Below are 23,474 nucleotides of genomic sequence, written 5' to 3'. Positions count from 1 at the left end.
AGATGATTTAATTCCAACTATCGTGGGGTCATCTCTGTTTCCTACTACTAAAAACTCTCCAATGTGAATTACTGGCAACGATGTTTCGTTTTCCAAGTGCTACTGAATAAGCTCAACTGAAATGCACCAATTGCGGATGATACACATCAGTACTCTATCAAACCATTCCAAATCTTTATGGAAAGATTGGTTCCGTGTGGCTCAGTTGGTAGAGCATGGTGTTTGCAACGCCAGGGTTGTGGGTTCGATTCCCACGGGGGACCAGTACGGGGAAAAAAATTTATCGCTCTGGATAAGAGCGTCTGCTAAATGACGAAAATGTAAATGTAAAATACATGACACAGTGGCGGTATAGGTTGATACTGCCTAAGGCGGGAGCAGAACTGCTAGGACTGGGCCTGACAAACACAATAATTTGCATCTAATTTACTTGCGTTTGCAGCGGACCTTAGCCTGCTCAAAGTGAGCCGCTGCTGTTGGGAAGTCAAAACCGTCCAGCTTGATGCACACCAGCCTCATTACTTCGTCCACAAGGAGTGATCTGGAGGCCTTCTTTACTCTGTTCTGGAGAAAGAATCAACACAATCTTCCCTTATGAGGACCTGGCGTCTTCTGTGTGATTAGAATAGAAACACACCAGACAGTAATGTCCAGCAGCTTGTGGATTTATTAGCCTGGGGAGGACATTAACCTGTGAAGGATATTAGCCTGTGAAATCAGAGCACATCCACTGGTTGTTTCCATCAATTACTTTGATTTCTGGACAATTTGGCCGGCAACAATTTTATTTAAAATCGGCTAAAAAAATATATTTTTTAAATGTAACAGGCATTTTCCGGCTAACGGAAACCTTGGTGCCGATGTAGCACCACGCAGGCTACGTTTTCTACTGTGATTGGTCAACAACAACGGCACCGCTTGCAGAATTTTATTTTCTCAGTCTCGGCTGAGCGGCGTCCATGGGCACAGTCCGACCACTCCTCCTGGATAGAGTTTCGCCGTCCTCGTCCCACCCCACCGCCTAGCCTTCATTGAAAATGAATGGGCCACACCGTCCGCCTCACGCTCTCTGCCAGAGCCTTAAGAGTGAAAAATATGGGACCTTAATCTGACAGATGTAACTAGACTCGGCTGCTGGTTGGTCAGGCTGAACCCCCTACAGGTTATCCTGCTCCGAGATACCATGAAAAATAGATACCAATTCTAGAACATGTTTGGTAGTGGAGTTTGATGGTAAAAAAAGGTCAAAGTTCGTACCCTCCACGGCAATGCGTTTCTTGGGCCAGTCCTTGGCGTCCCGTGATAGGACGAGGCTGGTACGCACGCTGATGACACACTCCGCCATGTTGAACTCCAGCGAATAAAAACGAAGCATCTCCACCCACAGAAGACCCACCGCTGGAGGAGAGACAGAGCTCTGGAACACCAGAGGAGCCTGGAGAGAGACAAGCACACACACACACACATTTTTTACATTTTAGTCATTTAGCAGATGCTCTTATCCAGAGCGACTTACAGTAGTGAATGCATACATTTCATACATATTTTCCCCGTACTGGCCCCCCATGGGAATCGAACCCACAACCCTGGCGTTGCAAACACCATGCTCTACCAACTGAGCCACACAGAACCACACACAGTGTGTACACTGACAATATTATGTTATTTTCAACAACGTCTACATGTGAGCACCAGGCTACCCCCCCCCCCCCCCCACAGGGTGCAGTTACCCCTCCCCCCCACAGGGTGCAGTTACCCTCCCCCCTCCACAGGGTGCAGTTACCCTCCCCCCTCCACAGGGTGCAGTTACCCTCCCCCCTCCACAGGGTGCAGTTACCCTCCCCCCTCCACAGGGTGCAGTTACCCTCCCCCCTCCACAGGGTGCAGTTACCCTCCCCCCTCCACAGGGTGCAGTTACCCTCCCCCCTCCACAGGGTGCAGTTACCCTCCCCCCTCCACAGGGTGCAGTTACCCCTCCCCCTCCACAGGGTGCAGTTACCCCTCCCCCTCCACAGGGTGCAGTTACCCCTCCCCCTCCACAGGGTGCAGTTACCCCTCCCCCTCCACGGGTTGCAGTTACCCCTCCCCCTCCACGGGTTGCAGTTACCCCTCCCCCTCCACGGGTTGAAGCTACCCCTCCCCCTCCACAGGGTTGAAGCTACCCCCCCCCCTCCACAGGGTGCAGCTACCCTCCCCCCTCCACAGGGTGCAGCTACCCTCCCCCTCCACAGGGTGCAGCTACCCTCCCCCTCCACAGGGTGCAGCTACCCTCCCCCTCCACAGGGTGCAGCTACCCTCCCCCTCCACAGGGTGCAGCTACCCTCCCCCTCCACAGGGTGCAGCTACCCTCCCCCTCCACAGGGTGCAGCTACCCTCCCCCTCCACAGGGTGCAGCTACCCTCCCCCTCCACAGGGTGCAGCTACCCTCCCCCTCCACAGGGTGCAGCTACCCTCCCCCTCCACAGGGTGCAGCTACCCTCCCCCTCCACAGGGTGCAGCTACCCTCCCCCTCCACAGGGTGCAGCTACCCTCCCCCTCCACAGGGTGCAGCTACCCTCCCCCTCCACAGGGTGCAGCTACCTTGCCCTCCCTGTAGATGGTTTCTGGGGGTGAGGATGAGGAGGAGTCCTTAGAGACGGGATGGTAACCCCAGTGGACCCAGCCGTCCTCCATGTAGGTCAGACTGAAGTCATGTAGCCTGCTGATAGAAAACTCCTTTATCTGAGGAAAAAAGGGGAGAGGTGCGAACCAGAATGAAAACGTTAAACTATTTACTAAATAAAAACACCAGCCCTATAGACTATGCCTAAAATACAGTGTTAAAACACTAATATGTGAAAACAATATATTTTTTATGTGAACAAATGTTTCATTTTGTAGTTATAACAGGGTTGGTAGAAACATGTGAAAATCATTTTTGGAAATCTGATGCAGGTCATGTCTTCTATAAAACCCACAATGCAATGTTCTCCATCTCCCTGGGCTGGCTGGCTGGCTGGAAAACATAGCTACACACAATAATACCAAAGTCCATATCAGCATGTGAAGTAGCCTGCTAGCTGTAAAAATCACCTAAACAAACTGCACTGTCAATTTAGGAGTCTCTCACAGGGTTCAACCTGCTGTTTCTCTGCCACTGAGCTATAAAACAGCAGCGCTACGTTGCTTTTCCCACAGAGAGAATTTTAAAGGAGATGGGGAAACTCCATTAGAATTACGTGAACGATTAGCTTAGCAACCGCGTGACAACGTGAATGCGATTGGTCGAGCGTTTCTCCTTTTATTGTCCAATGGGATTCCCATCTCTTTTCTGTAATATTTATGTATTATTTTTCTCTTCTGTAATATTTATGTATTATTTTTCTCTTTTCTGTAATATTTATTTATTTATTATTTCTCTTTTCTGTAATATTTATTTATTTATTTATTATTTTTCTCTTTTCTGTAATATGTTTCCTACAGACACGGCGCATTGCGACATGGTCCTTGAAGGAGAAACGGAGGTAAATCATTCGGTACTGTGTTTAGATTGAGCATATCCGAAGTGAAATCTATACTTTGTCCTGATCTAAAACGGATGGATGTGTTCTAGGAAAGTGTGGGCATACCATCTATTGGCTGATTTTAGCGATCTGTTATCCAAGTCATTGTTTTAAAAGCGTTATGAAATGTTATCTCCAGTGACTACAGTTATGTAGCCATGATATTTTAGTACATGATTTCCTGATTTTCAAAGGTGGACCACTTAGACGTTACAACACTGTCTTTCATCATATTGACAGGGCTTTCATGATTTGTATTTCTGGGGTTGAATTATCCCTTTAAGAGTTCCTAAATCAGTATTTCACGGTATGGTCTACTACACCTGTTGTATTCGGAGCAAGAGACAAATGTAATTTGATTTGAATAGCTTATGCAGCTTAAAGTATGTTGGCACATTACGACGACATTACCCCCCCGTATACCGGGGCAAGACGACATTAACCCCCCGTATACCGGGGCAAGACAACATTAACCCCCCGTACACCGGGGGCAAGACGGCATTACCCCCCGGTATACCGGGGCAAGACAGCATTACCCCCGTACACCGGGGCAAGACGACATTACCCCCCGGTATACCGGGGCAAGACAACATTTACCCCCCCCCCCCCCCCCGTACACCGGGGCAAGACGACATTACCCCCCAGTATACCGGGGCAAGACGGCATTACCCCCCCGGTATACCGGGGCAAGACGGCATTACCCCCCGGTATACCGGGGCAAGACGACATTACCCCCCCGTACACCGGGGCAAGACGACATTACCCCCCCCGTACACCGGGGCAAGACGACATTACCCCCCCGTACACCGGGGCAAGACGACATTACCCCCCAGTATACCGGGGCAAGACGGCATTACCCCCCGGTATACCGGGGCAAGACGACATTACCCCCCCGTACACCGGGGCAAGACGACATTACCCCCCGTTCACCGGGGCAAGACGACATTACCCCCCCAGTATACCGGGGCAAGACGGCATTACCCCCGGTATACCGGGGCAAGACGGCATTACCCCCCGGTATACCGGGGCAAGACAGCATTACCCCCGTACACCGGGGCAAGACGACATTACCCCCCCCCCGGTATACCGGGGCAAGACAGCATTGTATACCGGGGCAAGACGGCATTACCCCCCGTACACCGGGGCAAGACAGCATTACCCCCCCCGTACACCGGGGCAAGACAACATTACCCCCCCGTACACCGGGGCAAGACGACATTACCCCCCAGTACACCGGGGCAAGATGACATTACCCCCCAGTATACCGGGGCAAGACAGCATTACCCCCCCCCCCCCCCGGTATACCGGGGCAAGACGACATTACCCCCCGGTATACCGGGGCAAGACGGCATTACCCCCCCGGTATACCGGGGCAAGACGACATTACCCCTCCGTACACCGGGGCAAGATGACATTACCCCCCCCGTACACCGGGGCAAGACGACATTACCCCCCCCGGTATACCGGGGCAAGACGGCATTACCCCCCCGGTATACCGGGGCAAGACGGCATTACCCCCCGGTATACCAGGGCAAGACGACATTACCCCCCGTACACCGGGGCAAGATAACATTACCCCCCGTACACCGGGGCAAGACGACATAACCCCCCAGTATACCGGGGCAAGACGGCATTACCCCCCCCCCCCCCCCCGGTATACCGGGGCAAGACGGCATCCCCCCTGGTATACCGGGGCAAGACAGCATTAAAGCCACAGTTTTCAACGAATTGGCCAATCCACCGTGTAAGCGCTTACTTAACAATGACCGCCCATCACATTACCCCGGACTGGGAGCTGTACCGTCCCACAGCTATTATTTATAAAACCCTTTTAAACCTCTCTCCCACCTATCTGAGATATCTACTGCAGCCCTCATCCTCCACATACAACACCCGTTGTCTGCCAGTCACATTCTGTTAAAGGTCCCCAAAGCACACACATCCCTGGGTCGCTCCTCTTTTCAGTTCACTGCAGCTAGCGACTGGAACGAGCTGCAACAAACACTCAAACTGGACAGTTTTATCTCCATCTCTTCATTCAAAGACTCAATCATGGACACTCTTACTGACAGTTATGGCTGCTTTGTGTGATGTATTGTTGTCTCTACCTTCTTGCCCTTTGTGCTGTTGACTGTGCCAAATAATGTAGGAAGAAACCAATACACACAGGCAGTTAGAAACGCCAAGGCTAGCTTTTTCAAACAGAAATTTGCTTCCTGCAATTCAAACTCTAAAAAGTTCCCGGGACATTGTAAAGTCCATGGAGAATAAGAACACCTCCTCCCAACTGCCCACTGCACTGAGGATAGGAAACTCTGTCACCACCAATAAACCCACTATAATTGAGAATTTCAATAAGCATTTTTCTACGGCTGGCCATGCTTTCCACTTAACTACCCCTACTGCACTCAACAGCACTGCACCCCCCACAGCTACTCGCCCAAACCTCCCCCATTTCTCCTTCTCCCAAATCCATTCAGCTGATGTTCTGAAAGAGCTGCAAAATCTGGACCCCTACAAATCAGCTGGGCTTGACAATCTGGACCCTTTCTTTCTAAAATTATCTGCCGAAATTATTGCAAGCCCTATTACTAGCCTGTTCAATCTCTTTCGTGTCGTCTGAGATTCCCATATATTGGAAAGCAGCTGCTGTCATCCCCCTCTTCAAAGGAGGTGACACTCTTGACCCAAATTGCTACAGACCTATATCCATCCTACCCTGCCTTTCTAAGGTCTTCGAAATCCAAGTCAACAAACAGATTACCGACCATTTCGAATCCCACCGCACCTTCTCTGCTATGCAATCTGGTTTCAGAGCTGGTCATGGGTGCACCTCAGCCACGCTCAAGGTCCTAAACGACATCGTAACCGCCATCGATAAGAAAAAATACTGTGCTGCCGTATTCATTGACCTGACCAAAGCTTTTGACTCTGTTAATCACCACATCCTCATCGGCAGACTCAGTAGCCTTGGTTTCTCAAACGATTGCGTCGCCTGGTTCACCAACTACTTCTCTGACAGAGTTCAGTGTGTCAAATCGGAGGGCCTGCTGTCCGGACCTCTGGCAGTCTCTATGGGGGTACCACAGGGTTCAATTCTTCGGCCAACTCTTTTCTCTGTATACATCAATGATGTCGCTCTTGCTGCTGGTGAATCTCTGATCCACCTCTACGCAGACGACACCATTCTGTATACTTCTGGCCCTTCTTTGGACACTGTGTTAACAAGCCTCCAGACGAGCTTCAATGCCATTCAACTCTCCTTCCGTGGTCTCCAACTGCTCCTAAACACAAGTAAAACTAAATGCATGCACTTCAACCGATCGCTGCCCGCACCTGCCTGCCTGTCCAGCATCACTTCTCTGGACGGTTCTAACTTAGAATTTGTGGACAACTACAAATACCTAGGTGTCTGGTTAGACTGTAAACTCTCCTTCCAGACTCACATCAATCATCTCCAATCCAAAGTTAAATCTAGAATTGGCCTCCTATTTCGCAACAAAGCATCCTTCACTCATGCTGCCAAACATACCCTCGTAAAACTGACCATCCTACCAATCCTCGACTTCGGCGATGTCATTTACAAAATAGCCTCCAATACCCTACTCATCAAGCTGGATGCAGTCTATCACAGTGCCATCCGTTTTGTCACCAAAGCCCCATATACTACCCACCACTGCGACCTGTACGCTCTCGTTGGCTGGCCTTCGCTTCATAATCGTCGCCAAACACATTGGCTCCAGGTCATCTACAAGACCCTGCTAGGTAAAGTTCCCCCTTATCTCAGCTCACTGGTCACTATAGCAGCACCCACCTGTAGCACGCGCTCCAGCAGGTATATCTCTCTGGTCACCCCTAAAGCCAACTCCTCCTTTGGTCGTCTCTCCTTCCAGTTCTCTGCTGCCAATGACTGGAACGAACTACAAAAATCTCTGAAACTGGAAACACTTATCTCCCTCACTAGCTTTAAGCACCAGCTGTCAGAGCAGCTCACAGATCACTGCACCTGTACATAGCCCATCTATAATTTAGCCCAAACTACTACCTCCTCCCCTACTGTATTTATTTTATTTATTTTGCTCCTTTGCACCATATTATTTATATTTGAACTTTGAACTTTCTTCAAACTACAAATCTACTATTCCAGTGTTTTACTTGCTATATTGTATTTACTTTGCCACCATGGCCTTTTTTGCCTTTACCTCCCTTATCTCACATCATTTGCTCACATTGTATATAGTCTTATTTTTTTTCTACTGCATCATTGATTGTATGTTGTTTTACTCCATGTGTAACTCTGTGTTTTTGTATGTTGTCGAACTGCTTTGCTTTATCTTGGCCAGGTCGCAATTGTAAATGAGAACTTGTTCTCAATTTGCTTACCTGGTTAAATAAAGGTGAAATAAAAATGTTTGTACCCCGTTACGCTGCAGCCATGTACCAGGTTGTTCTGCTGTGTTGCCATGTGTTGCTGCCATGCTATGTTGTTTTCTTTGGTCTCTCTTTATGTAGTGTTGTCTCTCTTGTTGTGATGAGAGGCCTTTTGGTAGGCCGTCATTGTAAATAAGAATTTGTTCTTAACCGACGTGCCTAGTTAATTTAAAGGTTAAATAATAAATGGAGGAGAGAGTCACCCACCTGGCACTGAAGGAGGGCAGTGTCACGGTGCGTTCGCAACCAAGTGGGAATTTACCAGATACGACTGGAAAAGAAATCCACTTCACCGCCCCTCCAACTGGTAATCACTAGTCTACCGTCCTGAGCCCACATGCTGATCTCTGACCTCACCTACTAAGGAAATGGCCTCTATAACAGCATTTTTCGCAGTTAAATGCAACAAAACATATATAAAAAGCTATATATTCATTTGGTTTTTGAACACTATAATTTTGTTTACAAGCATGATAGTTGTACTTTTAGTTTATGGTTGATACAGCTTGTTGGCCATTAGCCAATGTGCGTTTCTCAAACGACTTCAAATCACATAAATGCAACTTTCATTTTTTACGACTTCACAACCTGTAAATTCCCACCTCCCCCACATGGTTACAAACGCAGCATCAGAGTGGAAACATGAGACATAACAATCCTGTCACAACAGACAATGCCAGGAAGATTGTGAATGGCATTTAAATTGTCCTGCCGTACCGAAATCGAACCGTGACCACAAAACCGCGGGTTTGGTGAACCATTACACCCTTTATAGTGTGTCTGTGTGGACCAGAAGTCCTCACAAGAATAGTAACCAAACAAAAAAACATTTCACCAACTGGGGACATGTTAGTCCCCATAAGACCAAATGCTATTTCTAGGGGGTTTAGGGTTAAGGTAGAATTAGTATTAGGGTTAAGGGTCAAAGGTTAGGGAAAATAGGATTTTAAATGATTATAAGTTGATGTTTCTCCACAAGGTTAGTTCTGTTTAAGGCTTTACTGAGCCGGATAAACGTCTCTCTTCAAGGAGAATCAAACCGCAACTCACTCATGTTTGCGCAGATCGAGTATGGAAATATTTGCGCACTCTGTCAAGAAATTGGAACATTTTCTTGCTGGCGCGCTCACTTTGTCTTCCTTGTTGTTTTCCTTACACATAATAACGTTGGACATGTTTGTGTTCCTGTCAAAGTAAGTTCCTTATTTTCTGTATATCGTGTTGTTGTTTCTACTGTAGGCGCATACATTATGCTCCATACATACATAATGTATTTACAGTTTTATTCACATTTTCAAGTACTGGTGACAAATAATGCATTCCGATTGTAATGGACACCTATGATGTGTGTAAAATACTTTTTTGAAGGTTGTACCGATTTTATAATGAGCTAAGCTATTTGCCAGCTATGTGTGGCGCCATGTTCGTTGACATTATGCAATGCATTCTGGGTGTCATGTAATCTGTCAGACCAAAGATGTTATAATGAGGTGAAGGAATAGTTCACTCATCTTTCGGTGTAAACTTCCTGGAAGTGAATGATGGGAAGTGGATGATCGTAGACGACACACCCCCTTCAACATGCGTACTATAAACAGACCAAACTCATCTTGCCTCCTCTTATTATCTTTGGTTGATGCGAAAAAAAACAAACATGGCGGCGGGCAGAAACTACCCATCGTCGGGTTACTTTCGATTTCTGCTAAGTGTTTTACTCAATTATTTTGATTAATGGTGAGCTCACCCGTCATGTGATTTGTTATAAATAGTAATTGCTATTAGCTAATTCATATTGTAGTTTCTGTCAGCCGAGAGTTATAAAAAAATATGACCGCTTGTGTTACGTCAATCTTTCCTCCGTTAGCGTTAGGACAAATGTAGCCTACATTTTCCCGGTTTGGATGATTGTGTTATGCTGTAGCTACTTCTGTGAATATCTGAACATTACATCCAAAAAATAAACTGCTGACATTCTGGACATAACTTTGTAAGGACTGTGTTTGTGCAAAATATTTCTGAAAAAAAACTGTGGCTCAAACGCTGATTGAAACTGGACGTTCTAAATACGCGTTCTAATCACAGGGCCCACCGTAGAACGATCGTACCCTACAGGGCCCACCGCAGAACGATGGTACCCTACAGGGCCCACCGCAGAACGATGGTACCCTACAGGGCCCACCGCAGAACGATCGTACCCTACAGGGCCCACCGCAGAACGATCGTACCCTACAGGGCCCACCGCAGAACGATCGTACCCTACAGGGCCCACCGTAGAACGATCGTACCCTACAGGGCCCACCGCAGAACGATCGTACCCTACAGGGCCCACCGCAGAACGATCGTACCCTACAGGGCCCACCGCAGAACGATCGTACCCTACAGGGCCCACCGCAGAACGATCGTACCCTACAGGGCCCACCGCAGAACGATCGTACCCTACAGGGCCCACCGCAGAACGATCGTACCCTACAGGGACCACTGTAGAACAATCACACCTGTGTGTTGGTACGTGTGAAAAGGTTAAAACAAGACTCTGTGTGTGTGTGTGTGTGTACCTCGTGTCCCAGGTAGGCAGGCAGGACGGGCTGTTTCCTCTGCTGGAGGAAGTAGACGACCATGAGAGCCAGGACGTATGAGGGCAGACCTCCCTCCTCCGCTCGGTCCACGTGACAGATCTAACAGACATACGGGAGCACACAACGTCAAAACACTGAAAAGTGGACCTTGGGGAAACAAAGGACAATTCTATATATGGGGTCAATCCTAACTGCAACAAATCCAATGTGAAGTTAGTGTACCATTGATATCAATGGTAGATTTGGTGAGAAAATGTGACTTAATTCACCCCTCAGTGATGAGGTGTTTACAGGCCAATATGACTGAGGAACCTCAGCGGCGCCTCACCTAGAGAAACAGCAGGGATGGGCAACTGGTGGCAAGAACCCCCTTTTTTTGTAGGCCTGTGGATCAACTCAAAGTCGTCTCTACGCCCCATAGCAAAATGTGTAGAATTGCAGGGAAAATTAATTCAAAAAAAAAACTTCACATTTTTCTCTCCGCTGTCAAGAGCCGAGAAAACAAAACTTAGGACCAAACAAACTCAGGGCCGGCTTCGACTGCATGTGTGGGGAATCGCAGACCCACGAGCCACTGCGGACCCTCATGATAAGTTAAGATTCTTCGTGGCCCCCACCCACATCAAAGTACCCCATGATCTAGAGGAAACACTGCTAGGCTAACTGGTGATCTGGTAGTAACCAGGTGTGCTAGGCTAACTGGTGATCTGGTAGTAACCAGGTGTGCTAGGCTAACTGGTGATCTGGTAGTAACCAGGTGTGCTAGGCTAACTGGTGATCTGGTAGTAACCAGGTGTGCTAGGCTAACTGGTGATCTGGTAGTAACCAGGTGTGCTAGGCTAACTGGTGATCTGGTAGTAACCAGGTGTGCTAGGCTAACTGGTGATCTGGTAGTAACCAGGTGTGCTAGGCTAACTGGTGATCTGGTAGTAACCAGGTGTGCTAGGCTAACTGGTGATCTGGTAGTAACCAGATAAAATGAATAAACTTACGCGAGCCCAGTGTCTGAAGCCCAGGACCAGCGGCAGCAGGAGAGGCTCCCGATTGGACAGCTCAAACAGGAAGGAGGTGGTCAGGCAGGCGTTGTCATTTCCTGCACTCACCTTACACACCAGACCACTTGGGGGACGACAACAACAACAAGGTTCTTTCCTGATAAACTACAGTTCCCATCAGCCACACTTTCACATCAATCAAAGTGAGATGTGGTTATATTCAGGAAGATTAGTGCTAAAAAAAAAAACACAATACAACTGTCAGATAGTAGCACATATGAAAGAACATGATGATCCACAGCTGGAACACTGGATGTGATTAACGAAGGACTGACCTGTTCTTGTCTTTACAGATGACCACCGGTACCCTGGCATGAAAGTCTGCCTCCAGGTTACCGTAGAGAACTGGAAACAACCACCACCAGCTCTATCATCAACATTATCTCAGAGGAGGGAGAATCACTCCACTAAACGACGATGCTAATGCTAACAGTATCATTGGTTATTATGTTGGTTTCTACAGTAGCATGTCTTGAGGGGGAAAAAGTCCTTCATACTCACGGCTGACTGACAGACTCTTCTGTACCAGCAACAGAACGTCTGGCTGATGCATCTGTGAACATTTCAAATAAAATAAAAAAATGTAATATATATGATAGATTACACAAAAATGAATATCTGTGAACACAGGCCCATTTCAAAACCCTGATAAAAAAATCATAGATTACAATATTACAGAGCTTCAGGAAGAAAAAAAAACCATGACCGTCACAGCAAAAAAAACTGAAAATATAACTAAACATTCACTATTAGTTTAGGAAAAGGAACACACACACGTCATCAGCAAGCAGGGCTACTCACATGAGGAGGAAATTGAATGTCAATGTTGACGTCGGAATCCTTGAAACCAAACTTGGTGCAGGAAGACCCATAGAGCCTGAGTTTCACCTCTGGGGGGGGGGGATGGCCAAATAGAGAACACAAACAAAAAACACAAACTTGAAACCCTATTTATCCTTAACGATATTCTCATCTTTCAACTGTAAAACATGCCTAGCCCTTCCTGGAAAGAAACATCTAAACTACATGTTCTGGAAACGTACTCCCTGGCTGAGGTGGAGTTACTACAGGACTCCCCATGTTCCTACCCAGGAAACTACCTCCCTGGCTGAGGTAGAGTTACTACAGGACTCCCCATGTTCCCACCCAGGAAACTACCTCCCTGGCTGAGGTGGAGTTACTACAGGACTCCCCATGTTCCCACCCAGGAAACTACCTCCCTGGCTGAGGTAGAGTTACTACAGGACTCCCCATGTTCCCACCCAGGAAACTACCTCCCTGGCTGAGGTGGAGTTACTACAGGACTCCCCATGTTCCCACCCAGGAAACTACCTCCCTGGCTGAGGTAGAGTTACTACAGGACTCCCCATGTTCCTACCCAGGAAACTACCTCCCTGGCTGAGGTGGAGTTACTACAGGACTCCCCATGTTCCCACCCAGGAAACTACCTCCCTGGCTGAGGTGGAGTTACTACAGGACTCCCCATGTTCCCACCCAGGAAACTACCTCCCTGGCTGAGGTGGAGTTACTACAGGACTCCCCATGTTCCCACCCAGGAAACTACCTCCCTGGCTGAGGTGGAGTTACTACAGGACTCCCCATGTTCCCACCCAGGAAACTACCTCCCTGGCTGAGGTGGAGTTACTACAGGACTCCCCATGTTCCCACCCAGGAAACTACCTCCCTGGCTGAGGTGGAGTTACTACAGGACTCCCCATGTTCCCACCCAGGAAACTACCTCCCTGGCTGAGGTAGAGTTACTACAGGACTCCCCATGTTCCCACCCAGGAAACTACCTCCCTGGCTGAGGTGGAGTTACTACAGGACTCCCCATGTTCCCACCCAGGAAACTACCTCCCTGGCTGAGGTGGAGTTACTACAGGACTCCCCATGTTCCCACCCAGGAAACTACCTCCCTGGCTGAGGTAGAGTTACTACAGGACTCCCCATGTTCCCACCCAGGAAACTACCTCCCTGGCTGAGGTGGAGTTACTACAGGACTCCCCATGTTCCTACCCAGGAAACTACCTCCCTGGCTGAGGTAGAGTTACTACAGGACTCCCCATCATTGCTTTGTCTAGTTTTCCCCCACAAAAAAACAATTATCCAATTCACACATGCGTATTAAAACACACTTGTACATGTGTTAAATAGGACAAATATAAAAATCACCCACCAAATGATTATTATAACTTTTAAACTAGAGGCTATGAGTAAGTTATTGAATGGCACGGCTTGGCCTATAGAGGGTGCTGTTTTAAGCAGTATCACATAAACCTTTATTTTGGACACCATGTTTGACAGACTTAAACTTTGTACACCGTGTGTACAAAACATTAGGAACACCTGCTCTTTCCATGACATAGACTGACCAGGTGAATCCAGGTGAAAGATATGATCCCTTATTGATGTCACTTGTTAAATCCACTTCAAATCAGTGTAGGTGAAGGGAAGAAAATGAGTTTTTTCACGCTCAACAGTTTCCTGTGTGTATCCAGAATGGTCCACCACCCAAAGAACATCCAGACAACTTGACACAACTGTGGAAAGCATTGGAGTCAACATGGGCCAGCATCCCTGTGGAACACTTGACACTTTGTAGAGTCAATGCCCCAGATAATTCAGGCTGTTCTGAGGGCTAAACAAGGTGGCAACTCAATATTATGAAGGTGTTCCTAATGTTTTGTACACTCAGTGTATGTAGGCATCATTCCTCATGCTGAACAAAATTTGTCTCAAGGATCCACAAGGTCCGTCAGGATATATTTTCCTCCATCTTGGAAAACCCTAGAAAAACTTATCTTGAACCATAAGTCCAAATAAACACAACATTCTGTGTTTGAGGAAAGCTAAGAGATTGGTTAAAAGGTGCTTACCTATAGAACAGCGAGAGGAACTGCCCCGTCGCCTACCTTCAAACCCTACACCCCAACCCAAGCACTCCTCAGGTCTCTTGGCCCTCCCACCCGTTAAGGAGGGCAGCTCCTGCTCAGCCTAGCTCAAGCTCTTCTCTGTCCAGGAACCCTAATGGTGACTAGGCTTAGCGGTGCCATTAGCAGGGAAGTCTGGTCTAGTCTACCGTCCATTCTCTCACCAGACAGGAAACACTGGTCTAGTCTAGTGTCCATTCTCTCACCAGGCAGGAAACACTGGTCTAGTCTAGTGTCCATTCTCTCACCAGGCAGGAAACACTGGTCTAGTCTACCGTCCATTCTCTCACCAGGCAGGAAACACTGGTCTAGTCTAGTGTCCATTCTCTCACCAGGCAGGAAACACTGGTCTAGTCTACCGTCCATTCTCTCACCAGGCAGGAAACACTGGTCTAGTCTAGTGTCCATTCTCTCACCAGGCAGGAAACACTGGTCTTGTCTACCGTCCATTCTCTCACCAGGCAGGAAACACTGGTCTAGTCTACCGTCCATTCTCTCACCAGACAGGAAACACTGGTCTAGTCTAGTGTCCATTCTCTCACCAGGCAGGAAACACTGGTCTAGTCTACCGTCCATTCTCTCACCAGGCAGGAAACACTGGTCTAGTCTACCGTCCATTCTCTCACCAGGCAGGAAACACTGGTCTAGTCTAGTGTCCATTCTCTCACCAGGCAGGAAACACTGGTCTAGTCTACCGTCCATTCTCTCACCAGGCAGGAAACACTGGTCTAGTCTAGTGTCCATTCTCTCACCAGGCAGGAAACACTGGTCTAGTCTAGTGTCCATTCTCTCACCAGGCAGGAAACACTGGTCTAGTCTACCGTCCATTCTCTCACCAGGCAGGAAACACTGGTCTAGTCTAGTGTCCATTCTCTCACCAGGCAGGAAACACTGGTCTAGTCTAGTGTCCATTCTCTCACCAGGCAGGAAACACTGGTCTAGTCTACCGTCCATTCTCTCACCAGGCAGGAAACACTGGTCTAGTCTACCGTCCATTCTCTCACCAGACAGGAAACACTGGTCTAGTCTACCGTCCATTCTCTCACCAGGCAGGAAACACTGGTCTAGTCTACCGTCCATTCTCTCACCAGGCAGGACGGCTGTTAGGACTTCCTGCATGTTGGAGACGATCTGTTGTCTGTTCTCTACATCCTGGTCACTCATCCCTCTCTCTCTGACCACGCCCTCCAGGGCCACGCCCACCGCCGCCACCTGCTCCGCCCTGGGGGGCACAATCTCTGTCAGCATCTCCTCCTCGCAACGCTCCTACAGAGGAGCAGTCACAGAGCACACACACAGTACAGAGACACGTTACTCACACAGGTCATCATAAAACATGTACTGCATCTTATGGCTTTGAATGATGGAGGTGTTCACAACCTTGGCTCTCCTCTTGTGCCACTTGTCTTTGATGTGTCTGTGAGCGTCAGAGACCGAGTCCAGCAGAACCTCACACAGAGAGCAGGTGTAGACAGCACTGGGGTTACTGTGGGACCTCTGAGAGAGAAAGAGAGAGAGAGAGAGAGAGAGAGAGAGAGAGAGAGAGAGAGAGAGAGAGCGAGAGAACAGCACTGGGGTTACAGTGGGACCTCAGAGAGAGGGCAGTCAGTGGCAGAGTGACCATAGAGTACACAGTAAGTCAATCCCCTGATTAGTTGAAATCAGTTGTGTGAGTGTGAAGCCAGAAGAAAAACGTACAATGTTGTGGAACAGTGAAGCACTGTTCTCTCTAAGTACATAGAGTAGCCAGCCAAGTGTTTCCGGGCTGTCTAGCAGGGAGCAATTTCTAAAAACAGAATTCCACTTTGACATTATGGGGTATTGTGTGTAGGCCAGTGACAAAACTCAATTTCATCAAATTTAAAATTCAGGCTGTAAAAACAAAATGAGGAACAATTCAAGAGGTGTGAATACGCCAATCACTGACCCTGGACATGCTAGCGACTGTGCTATCACAGCTAACTCGTTAGCTAAATATTATGCCGTTTGCGTTCACATTTTGTTGGCTTTTATAAATCGTGACAGAAATTGAACTGAATAGCAGCTAGCTAAACTATACCTACTAGGTAGCTTAAAAAGGTTAGCAAAAGGTCAAAACAAACCTCATTGTTGGGAGCCACTTCCTGTCTCTCATGCTAGCCTACACAGCCAAATATCACTCCAGAAAGGTAAAGATATTGATATGGCCAGCATAGACCATCACAGACCATTTCCCCCTTTCTCTTTCTGCAGCTTTAGCTCATCTCTAAATAACAGAGATGATGTGAAAATCAGCAAACGTTTAAAATTCACCAGTGGTTTGTTTTTGTTGGCATGTTTAGTCCTATAAACCACTGTCGCCGCTACGACACTAACCTCTTAGTCTGCCTTTGGCGCTCCGCCCAAGCAAGGCATTTGATTGGTTTGACCTGTTTATTTATTTTATTTAACCAGGTAGGCTAGTTTAGAACAAGTCCTTTATTTAAGCAGGTAGGCTAGTTGAGAACAAGTCCTTTATTTAACCAGGTAGGCTAGTTTAGAACAAGTCCTCATTTGCAACTGCGACCTGGCCAAGATAAAGCGTAGCAATTCGACACATACAACAACACAGAGTTACACATGGAGTAAAACAAGCATACAGTCAATAATACAGTAGAACAAAATAAAACAAAAAGTCTATATACAGTGAGTGCAAACGTTACGATGCATCATGGATTTATACCAGGTTCTGACCCATTTCTTTATGCGATTTCTCCATGGAACTTCCCCAGGCTTCACGTTTTAGGGAAGGCTACCCCATTGGACCCAACATCCTGCTTGTAAGTATTATTCAATAATAATAATAAATAAATAAAAACGTGTCGGGTTGTTTCTATTACAAAGTATGTCACTGCCCCTTTAAGACGACATTGCCCCTTTAAGAGCTCTGTTGAGCCTAAACCAAGCTTGAAACTCCAGTTGTTATATATATATATATATAAGGCTTTATCTGACATTTTGCTGTTGCACAAGGCTTAGAGCTCATGGAATCAGTAGGTTATTAAACACTCAAACAGGAAACAGAGCTGTTTCCTGTTTGAGTGTTTAATAACCTACTGATTCCATGAGCTCTAAGCCTTATGCAACAGCAAAATGTCAGATAAAACCATTTCCCAGATTCAGTTGTTTTTAATCTTTACTATGCCGTAATAAAGACTTTACCATTTTTCCCCTGTTAGAACAGACTGGTATTTACTTATACATTTATTTTGTTTTGTTTACACTGTTCCAAACAGGAAGTAAAATCATATTGTAAATCGAACTACACCTGTTGGTCACACATAATGCACACAGCTCTCACTCCTATACCCTCATTTATCTTGATCTCTTTACTGGTATTTTTTACAATAATTATTATTATTATTATTATTATTATTATTATTATTATTATTATTATTATCATCATCATAATAATAAGCGATGTCGTTCTCATTAGTGGTCTTAGTATAGCAGTCTTGTATAACCACCATCCAGCTGTAGGCCTCAGAGCACATCCCTGTTTAGTCATTAATACTGTAACTCACTTAGAACTATATTCAATATATAGGCTACTGTATCAATCATTCATTCATTCATTCATTCATTCCATCACATGAGACTATCGCGCTCTGAAATGCAATCAAGCATTTTAGTTTTAAAATTACATAAAGGGAGCTTTGAATAATTAGCCTAAACAATAAAGAAACTGCAATTCACAAAATCATGCAACTGTTTTTAGTCTGCTGTAATAAAGGCATATATATATATATCATTTTTTTCTCTCCATCTGAACCGACTCTCCGGTGCACTTTAGTGTTGTTTACACTATTCCAAAATGATCAGAAAAAAATATATTGTAATCTAGCAGCAACTGTTTGGCACACATAACTCACAACACTGCTCCTATACCCTTCTTTCTCTGGAGCGCCAGTCGTTTCCACAACTAAGTCAAATGTCTTCCACACATCTGACTTCCCCTTTCCCTCCTGAGCAAACAGTAAGCCGGTTTATTTGAGTTTATTTTTCAAGTCCTCCGTATCCATTTTGCTTTCACGTGTTACCGTGTTCAGAGTTTGTTATAACCAATGTAATGATGTGATTATGATATGCTATAGAGGCCAGGTCCTATTGGTCACATACATGCGATGGGAAAGAGGGATACCTAGTCATTTGTCCAACTGAATGTATTCAACTGAAATGTGTCTTCCCCATTTAACCCAAACCCCTCAATCAGAGAGGTGTGGGGGGGGCTGCCATAATCGACATCCACGTCTTCGGCGCCCGGGGAACAGTGGGTTAACTGCCTTGCTCAGGGCCCGGGGAACAGTGGGCTAACTGCCTTGCTCAGGGCCCGGGGAACAGTGGGCTAACTGCCTTGCTCAGGGCCCGGGGAACAGTGGGCTAACTGCCTTGCACAGGGCCCGGGGAACAGTGGGTTAACTGCCTTGCTCAGGGTCAGAACGACAGATTTTTTTACCTTGTTAGCTCGGATGCTTACATGTTTCATGTAAAGAGAGCATGGGTTTGAGGGAATGTTTTTCCTAAACAAATTATGGATTTCGGTAACAGAACTTTTCAGTCAGAAACAAGAAAGAAACTAAATGGCTGAAATGACGTTGCAGCTTTAGCACGGACAGCGCAATAAAACACTCGCTGTGCTGTGGTGCCTATTTCATCAGGCTCTTTGTTGAGTCATTTTTGTGTCTTAATTATTTAATTAAACTGTGTGCTTAAAGCATCAGACAAGCTCAGTGCATATGCAGTTGATTTGATTCAAACACATGGGGTGTGTCTATGGGGAAAATAAGTTTAAACATTGACAAATCGACTCTCGGTCAACCAGATAACATTTTTTTGTCGGGGACAGCCCTAGTACCCTCAAATATGAATCACTTAGACGAGACACATTTTCAGCTGCCCTTTTAAGGGCGGGTGGTTAGTGTGGTAACAGGGTGTGGTTGTCTGTTGAAGCAAACACAAACTAACGTTGACCAACAACCAAGCGTTGAAAAAACAACCTAGCAGGAGAAAGGCTATACAGACTTTTCTGTGTAGCGAATTGAAATGTTTAAAAGGAGAAGTGGAAAAAGTAGCTGCTGAAAAGAAGCCTGTTACAGCAGACGTTTAGGGAAAACACTGCTGAAGGATCGGAGTTGAGTAACGCTCCTCCTCTCTGGATGAATGGCTCACCTTCTTCAGACGGAAGATCTTCTCTCTGCCAATCTTGTCCTCCGCCTGTTTCAGTCCCAGCAGCTCTTTGGCTGACAGAGCTGACTCATCCACAACCGGCCCATGGTCCTCCTCACCTAGACCCCGCCTCCAGTTATGGTTCCTACGATTCCTGCCCCCTGGAGACACACAAACTACGTTACCCATAGTCCTCTTTCCCCGTGGAGACACACAAACTACGTTACCCATAGTCCTCTTTCCCCGTGGAGACAAAAATTACGTTACCCATAGTCCTCTTTCCCCGTGGAGACAAACTACGTTACCCATAGTCCTCTTTCCCCGTGGAGACAAAAACTACGTTACCTAGAGTCCTTCACACACTTTCCTGACTCCCCCGCTGTGTTCGAGACCATTACATCTGTGATGTATCATGGGTAAATTGTGACTGACTGATCTATAAATAATATTGAGTAGTTAATTATGATGCAAGGTGATGCGTCTCAACTCACCTTTGAAGTGGAATGCGCCCCATGGCTACTGAAGATAAGACAGAAGGACTTTGTTTGGGTGTTGGTTGGCTGAGCTGTGAGGTGTGTTGTCTGCGGTCTCTCCTGCCATAATGCTCCCTGTCCTAATGCTCCCTGTCCTGACTACATTATCTTCCTGACTACATTATCCAGATTCGTCGACACCCCTACCTGCCAGGAGGTGTTGGTTTACCTGAGTGAAGTGTGTTGTCAACGTTGTCTCTCCTCTGCTCCCTGTCCTCTCCCTGAGAAGTTCTCCTAAAGCGTTGTGAAGGGCGCTCTCTCCAGTTCTCCTCCCGGCCCTCGGCCTGCTGGTTCTCTGGGTACCTGCAAATAGTGTTAGCATGGCAACTTAGCGCGACATGTTTTCCTATGAGAAATGATAAATATTCGATCTTAGCGTTGGTACCTAGCTCTCTGAAAGTCCTCCCTCTGTGAGGGGCTGTGGCCCTCCTTGAATCCCCCTGCAGGGTAGCTGCTCAGGGGCTCCATCGCTCCCTTCTTGGAGTTGGCGTGGTGAAGCCCTCCCCTCTTCCCCTGGACACGCCTCTCCGACTTGGGGCTGTATCCTCTCCGTGCATCTTGGTTCCTCCAGGTCTCAGCCTCGTCTGCCACCGGGCCCCTCTCCCGGCCTTCCTGCTTGGGGTAGCGTGGCCTGCCTCCTGACTCTTCCATGGTGTTTCTACTAGGCCTGTGATGTGACAACGAGAGAGAGAGAGAGAGAGAGAGATGTCATCCATTACTAGCCCTGGGGAATGTAGTGGCCACTAGCTCTGGCCCAGGGTGTTAAAGAAGCCCTGGACAAGACATGCATGGCTACGAGCTCATAAATACATCACATATAAGGACAGTTCATTCATTTGGCTTACTTCTATATCTGTTAGCTAACTATCTACTTCCTCAAAACCTAAGCGAGTAAATTAGCTATCATGCCAAACTGCTAGTCAACTAGGTAGCTATGAAAGACTCACTCAGGAATAGGAACGGATAAATAGTTTTAAGATGCAACGAGAGGTTTACTGAAAAGTTGTGTGTCTTCCATTTCTCCAGGAAGTCCTCTGTAAACAACCCACTTCAATACCAATGATATTTAGCAGTATAGTCTATCAAACCCTGACTGATCTACAAACAACCTGGCATCATAAATAACTAGTCATTATTATGTATAGATCAGTCACAATTTTACCCATGAAACTTTACAGTTTTGATCCACTCGAACACGGCCAAAAAAGTAGTCCCGGTACATAACACTCGAGTTAATTAGCTATCATGCCAAACTGCTAGCTAGCTATCAAGGCCCAACTGTTTAGTTACAATTGTCAGCAAGTGTGGTTGACTATTTTAAGTTACTGATCACATATTAACTAAGCCATGTGTTACATTTTAAAACAACTTGACTGGCAGGTGTTTGTTTTTTTCTTCTTCTTCTTCTTCCTGAGTGTTAGCCTTCTAACGTTAGCTGTTAGCATGTTGTCACAAGGTTATAGGCTAACTATGCTAGCCACCATGACGTGACATTTAGCTACCTTGCAACTGGCTTGTCGCTTAACTAAGGTTCTAAATGTGCTGTCAAGTGTTGGATCTGTTCTGTACAACTGGCTAATTTGACTACAAAACCTCTAACTACCGGTCTGATTTCACCATCTGACCTTTCTGTTGTCGAATGAAACCGCTAACACCAGCTACTGTGCTAGCTAGCTACACTAGCCTGATAGCTATCTGGTTACTCAGGTTACCTGTCTATTAGGGTGCACTGCTAACTAATACACAAACATAAATGGAGACCATAACAGGCAGATATTTAGAAATACCTTGAGTGTTTGTATGGGCAGCATACTCCTGTGTTTATTCGTTATGGTACCTAGCTAGCTGGCTGGCTGGCCACAAAACACCTTCCTGCACCAATACAATGTTCTGCGCACAAGAGTTTTCATGGGAAGAGCGAAAACATGTTGCCTGATGACGTTGAAATACACGTTTCACGTATTTATCTTTTGTGTGTGTGTGTGTGTTGGGGGTTACTGCACTCTACTGGGGAAAATAGTGAAGGACATGGCTTTTAATTCAGAGGTGACGCTGCCAAGTCATACAATATAGAAAAGGAGGCCTTTGGGAATAACGGAGAGAGTTGGTTACAAATTAAGATTTTCATTATTTGTGGAATTAGGAGCTCTAATAAAGATTCATCAGCCTGGATGTTAAACCATGTTATCCATTTAGGGCTGGTTTCCCGGACACAGATTAAGCAGGGGGAGGTAGCTGGACTGGTGGACTGGTGGTTAGGGGCATTGGGCCAGTAACCGCAAAGTTGCTGGATCGAATCTCAGAGCTGACAAGGTAAAAATCATTCGTTCTGCCCCTGAGCAAGGCAATTAACCCTAATTTCTCCACGGTTGCCGTCAAGAATTGCTGACCCTGGCCGTGACCCCACTGTCTGAGGGTCTCAGGGGAGTGGGATATGCAAAAATCACATTTCCATTTCACACCTGTACAGGTTACCCACTTGTACATACGGTGGAACAGGACTATATAAGCAGTCAATAATTTTAATGTGCAGTTAAGCCCTTTAGACCTCATGTTGGCTCATTCAGCACGAACATAGTTCATAGGTCAGTATGATCACAGTTAACATGAGCTTCGTCCTAAATAGTACCGTCTCTCCTATACAGTGCACTACTTTCAACCAGAACCCTATGGGCCCTGGTCACATGTAGTGCACTATACAGGGAATAGGGCTCTGGTCTAAAGTAGTGCACTATATAGGGAATAGGGCTCTGGTCTAAAGTAGTGCACTATATAGGGAATAGGGCTCTGGTCTATAGTAGTACCACTATATAGGGAATAGGGCTCTGGTCTATAGTAGTACCACTATATAGGGAATAGGGCTCTGGTCTATAGTAGTACCACTATATAGGGAATAGGGCTCTGGTCTATAGTAGTACCACTATATAGGGAATAGGGCTCTGGTCTATAGTACCACTATATAGGGAATAGGGCTCTGGTCTATAGTAGTGCACTATATAGGGAATAGGGCTCTGGTCTATAGTAGTACCACTATATAGGGAATAGGGCTCTGGTCTATAGTACCACTATATAGGGAATAGGGCTCTGGTCTATAGTAGTACCACTACATAGGGAATAGGGCTCTGGTCTATAGTAGTACCACTATATAGGGAATAGGGCTCTGGTCTATAGTAGTACCACTATATAGGGAATAGGGCTCTGGTCTATAGTAGTACCACTATAT

The 23,474-nt window shown here is 46.6% G+C and overlaps 1 protein-coding gene across 2 annotated transcripts in view; it reads right to left on the bottom strand.

Moving 5' to 3' along the window:
* The window catches only part of tut7 (terminal uridylyl transferase 7), a 60,224-nt gene extending 38,045 nt beyond the window's left edge, over positions 1 to 22,179 (bottom strand). For both annotated transcript variants that reach the window (XM_029763874.1, XM_029763873.1), the window contains exons 1-13: positions 22,039 to 22,179; positions 20,637 to 20,918; positions 20,421 to 20,554; positions 19,722 to 19,879; positions 15,915 to 16,031; positions 15,623 to 15,800; positions 12,406 to 12,494; positions 12,106 to 12,157; positions 11,880 to 11,949; positions 11,542 to 11,668; positions 10,529 to 10,648; positions 2,581 to 2,721; positions 1,258 to 1,435 (exon numbers count right to left, since the gene is read on the bottom strand). In XM_029763874.1, the coding sequence (XP_029619734.1) occupies positions 1,258 to 1,435; positions 2,581 to 2,721; positions 10,529 to 10,648; positions 11,542 to 11,668; positions 11,880 to 11,949; positions 12,106 to 12,157; positions 12,406 to 12,494; positions 15,623 to 15,800; positions 15,915 to 16,031; positions 19,722 to 19,879; positions 20,421 to 20,554; positions 20,637 to 20,902 (1,630 nt within the window). In that variant the 5' untranslated portion in view covers positions 20,903 to 20,918; positions 22,039 to 22,179. The remainder of the gene's footprint in view (positions 1 to 1,257; positions 1,436 to 2,580; positions 2,722 to 10,528; positions 10,649 to 11,541; positions 11,669 to 11,879; positions 11,950 to 12,105; positions 12,158 to 12,405; positions 12,495 to 15,622; positions 15,801 to 15,914; positions 16,032 to 19,721; positions 19,880 to 20,420; positions 20,555 to 20,636; positions 20,919 to 22,038) is intronic.
* Positions 22,180 to 23,474: the final 1,295 nt, after the last annotated feature.

This window comes from Salmo trutta, chromosome 9 (genome assembly GCF_901001165.1).
Source record: "Salmo trutta chromosome 9, fSalTru1.1, whole genome shotgun sequence".
Taxonomy (NCBI): domain Eukaryota; kingdom Metazoa; phylum Chordata; class Actinopteri; order Salmoniformes; family Salmonidae; genus Salmo; species Salmo trutta.
The sequence above is the reverse complement of the archived record's forward strand: the minus strand, read 5'-3'. Positions and strand labels throughout refer to the sequence as shown.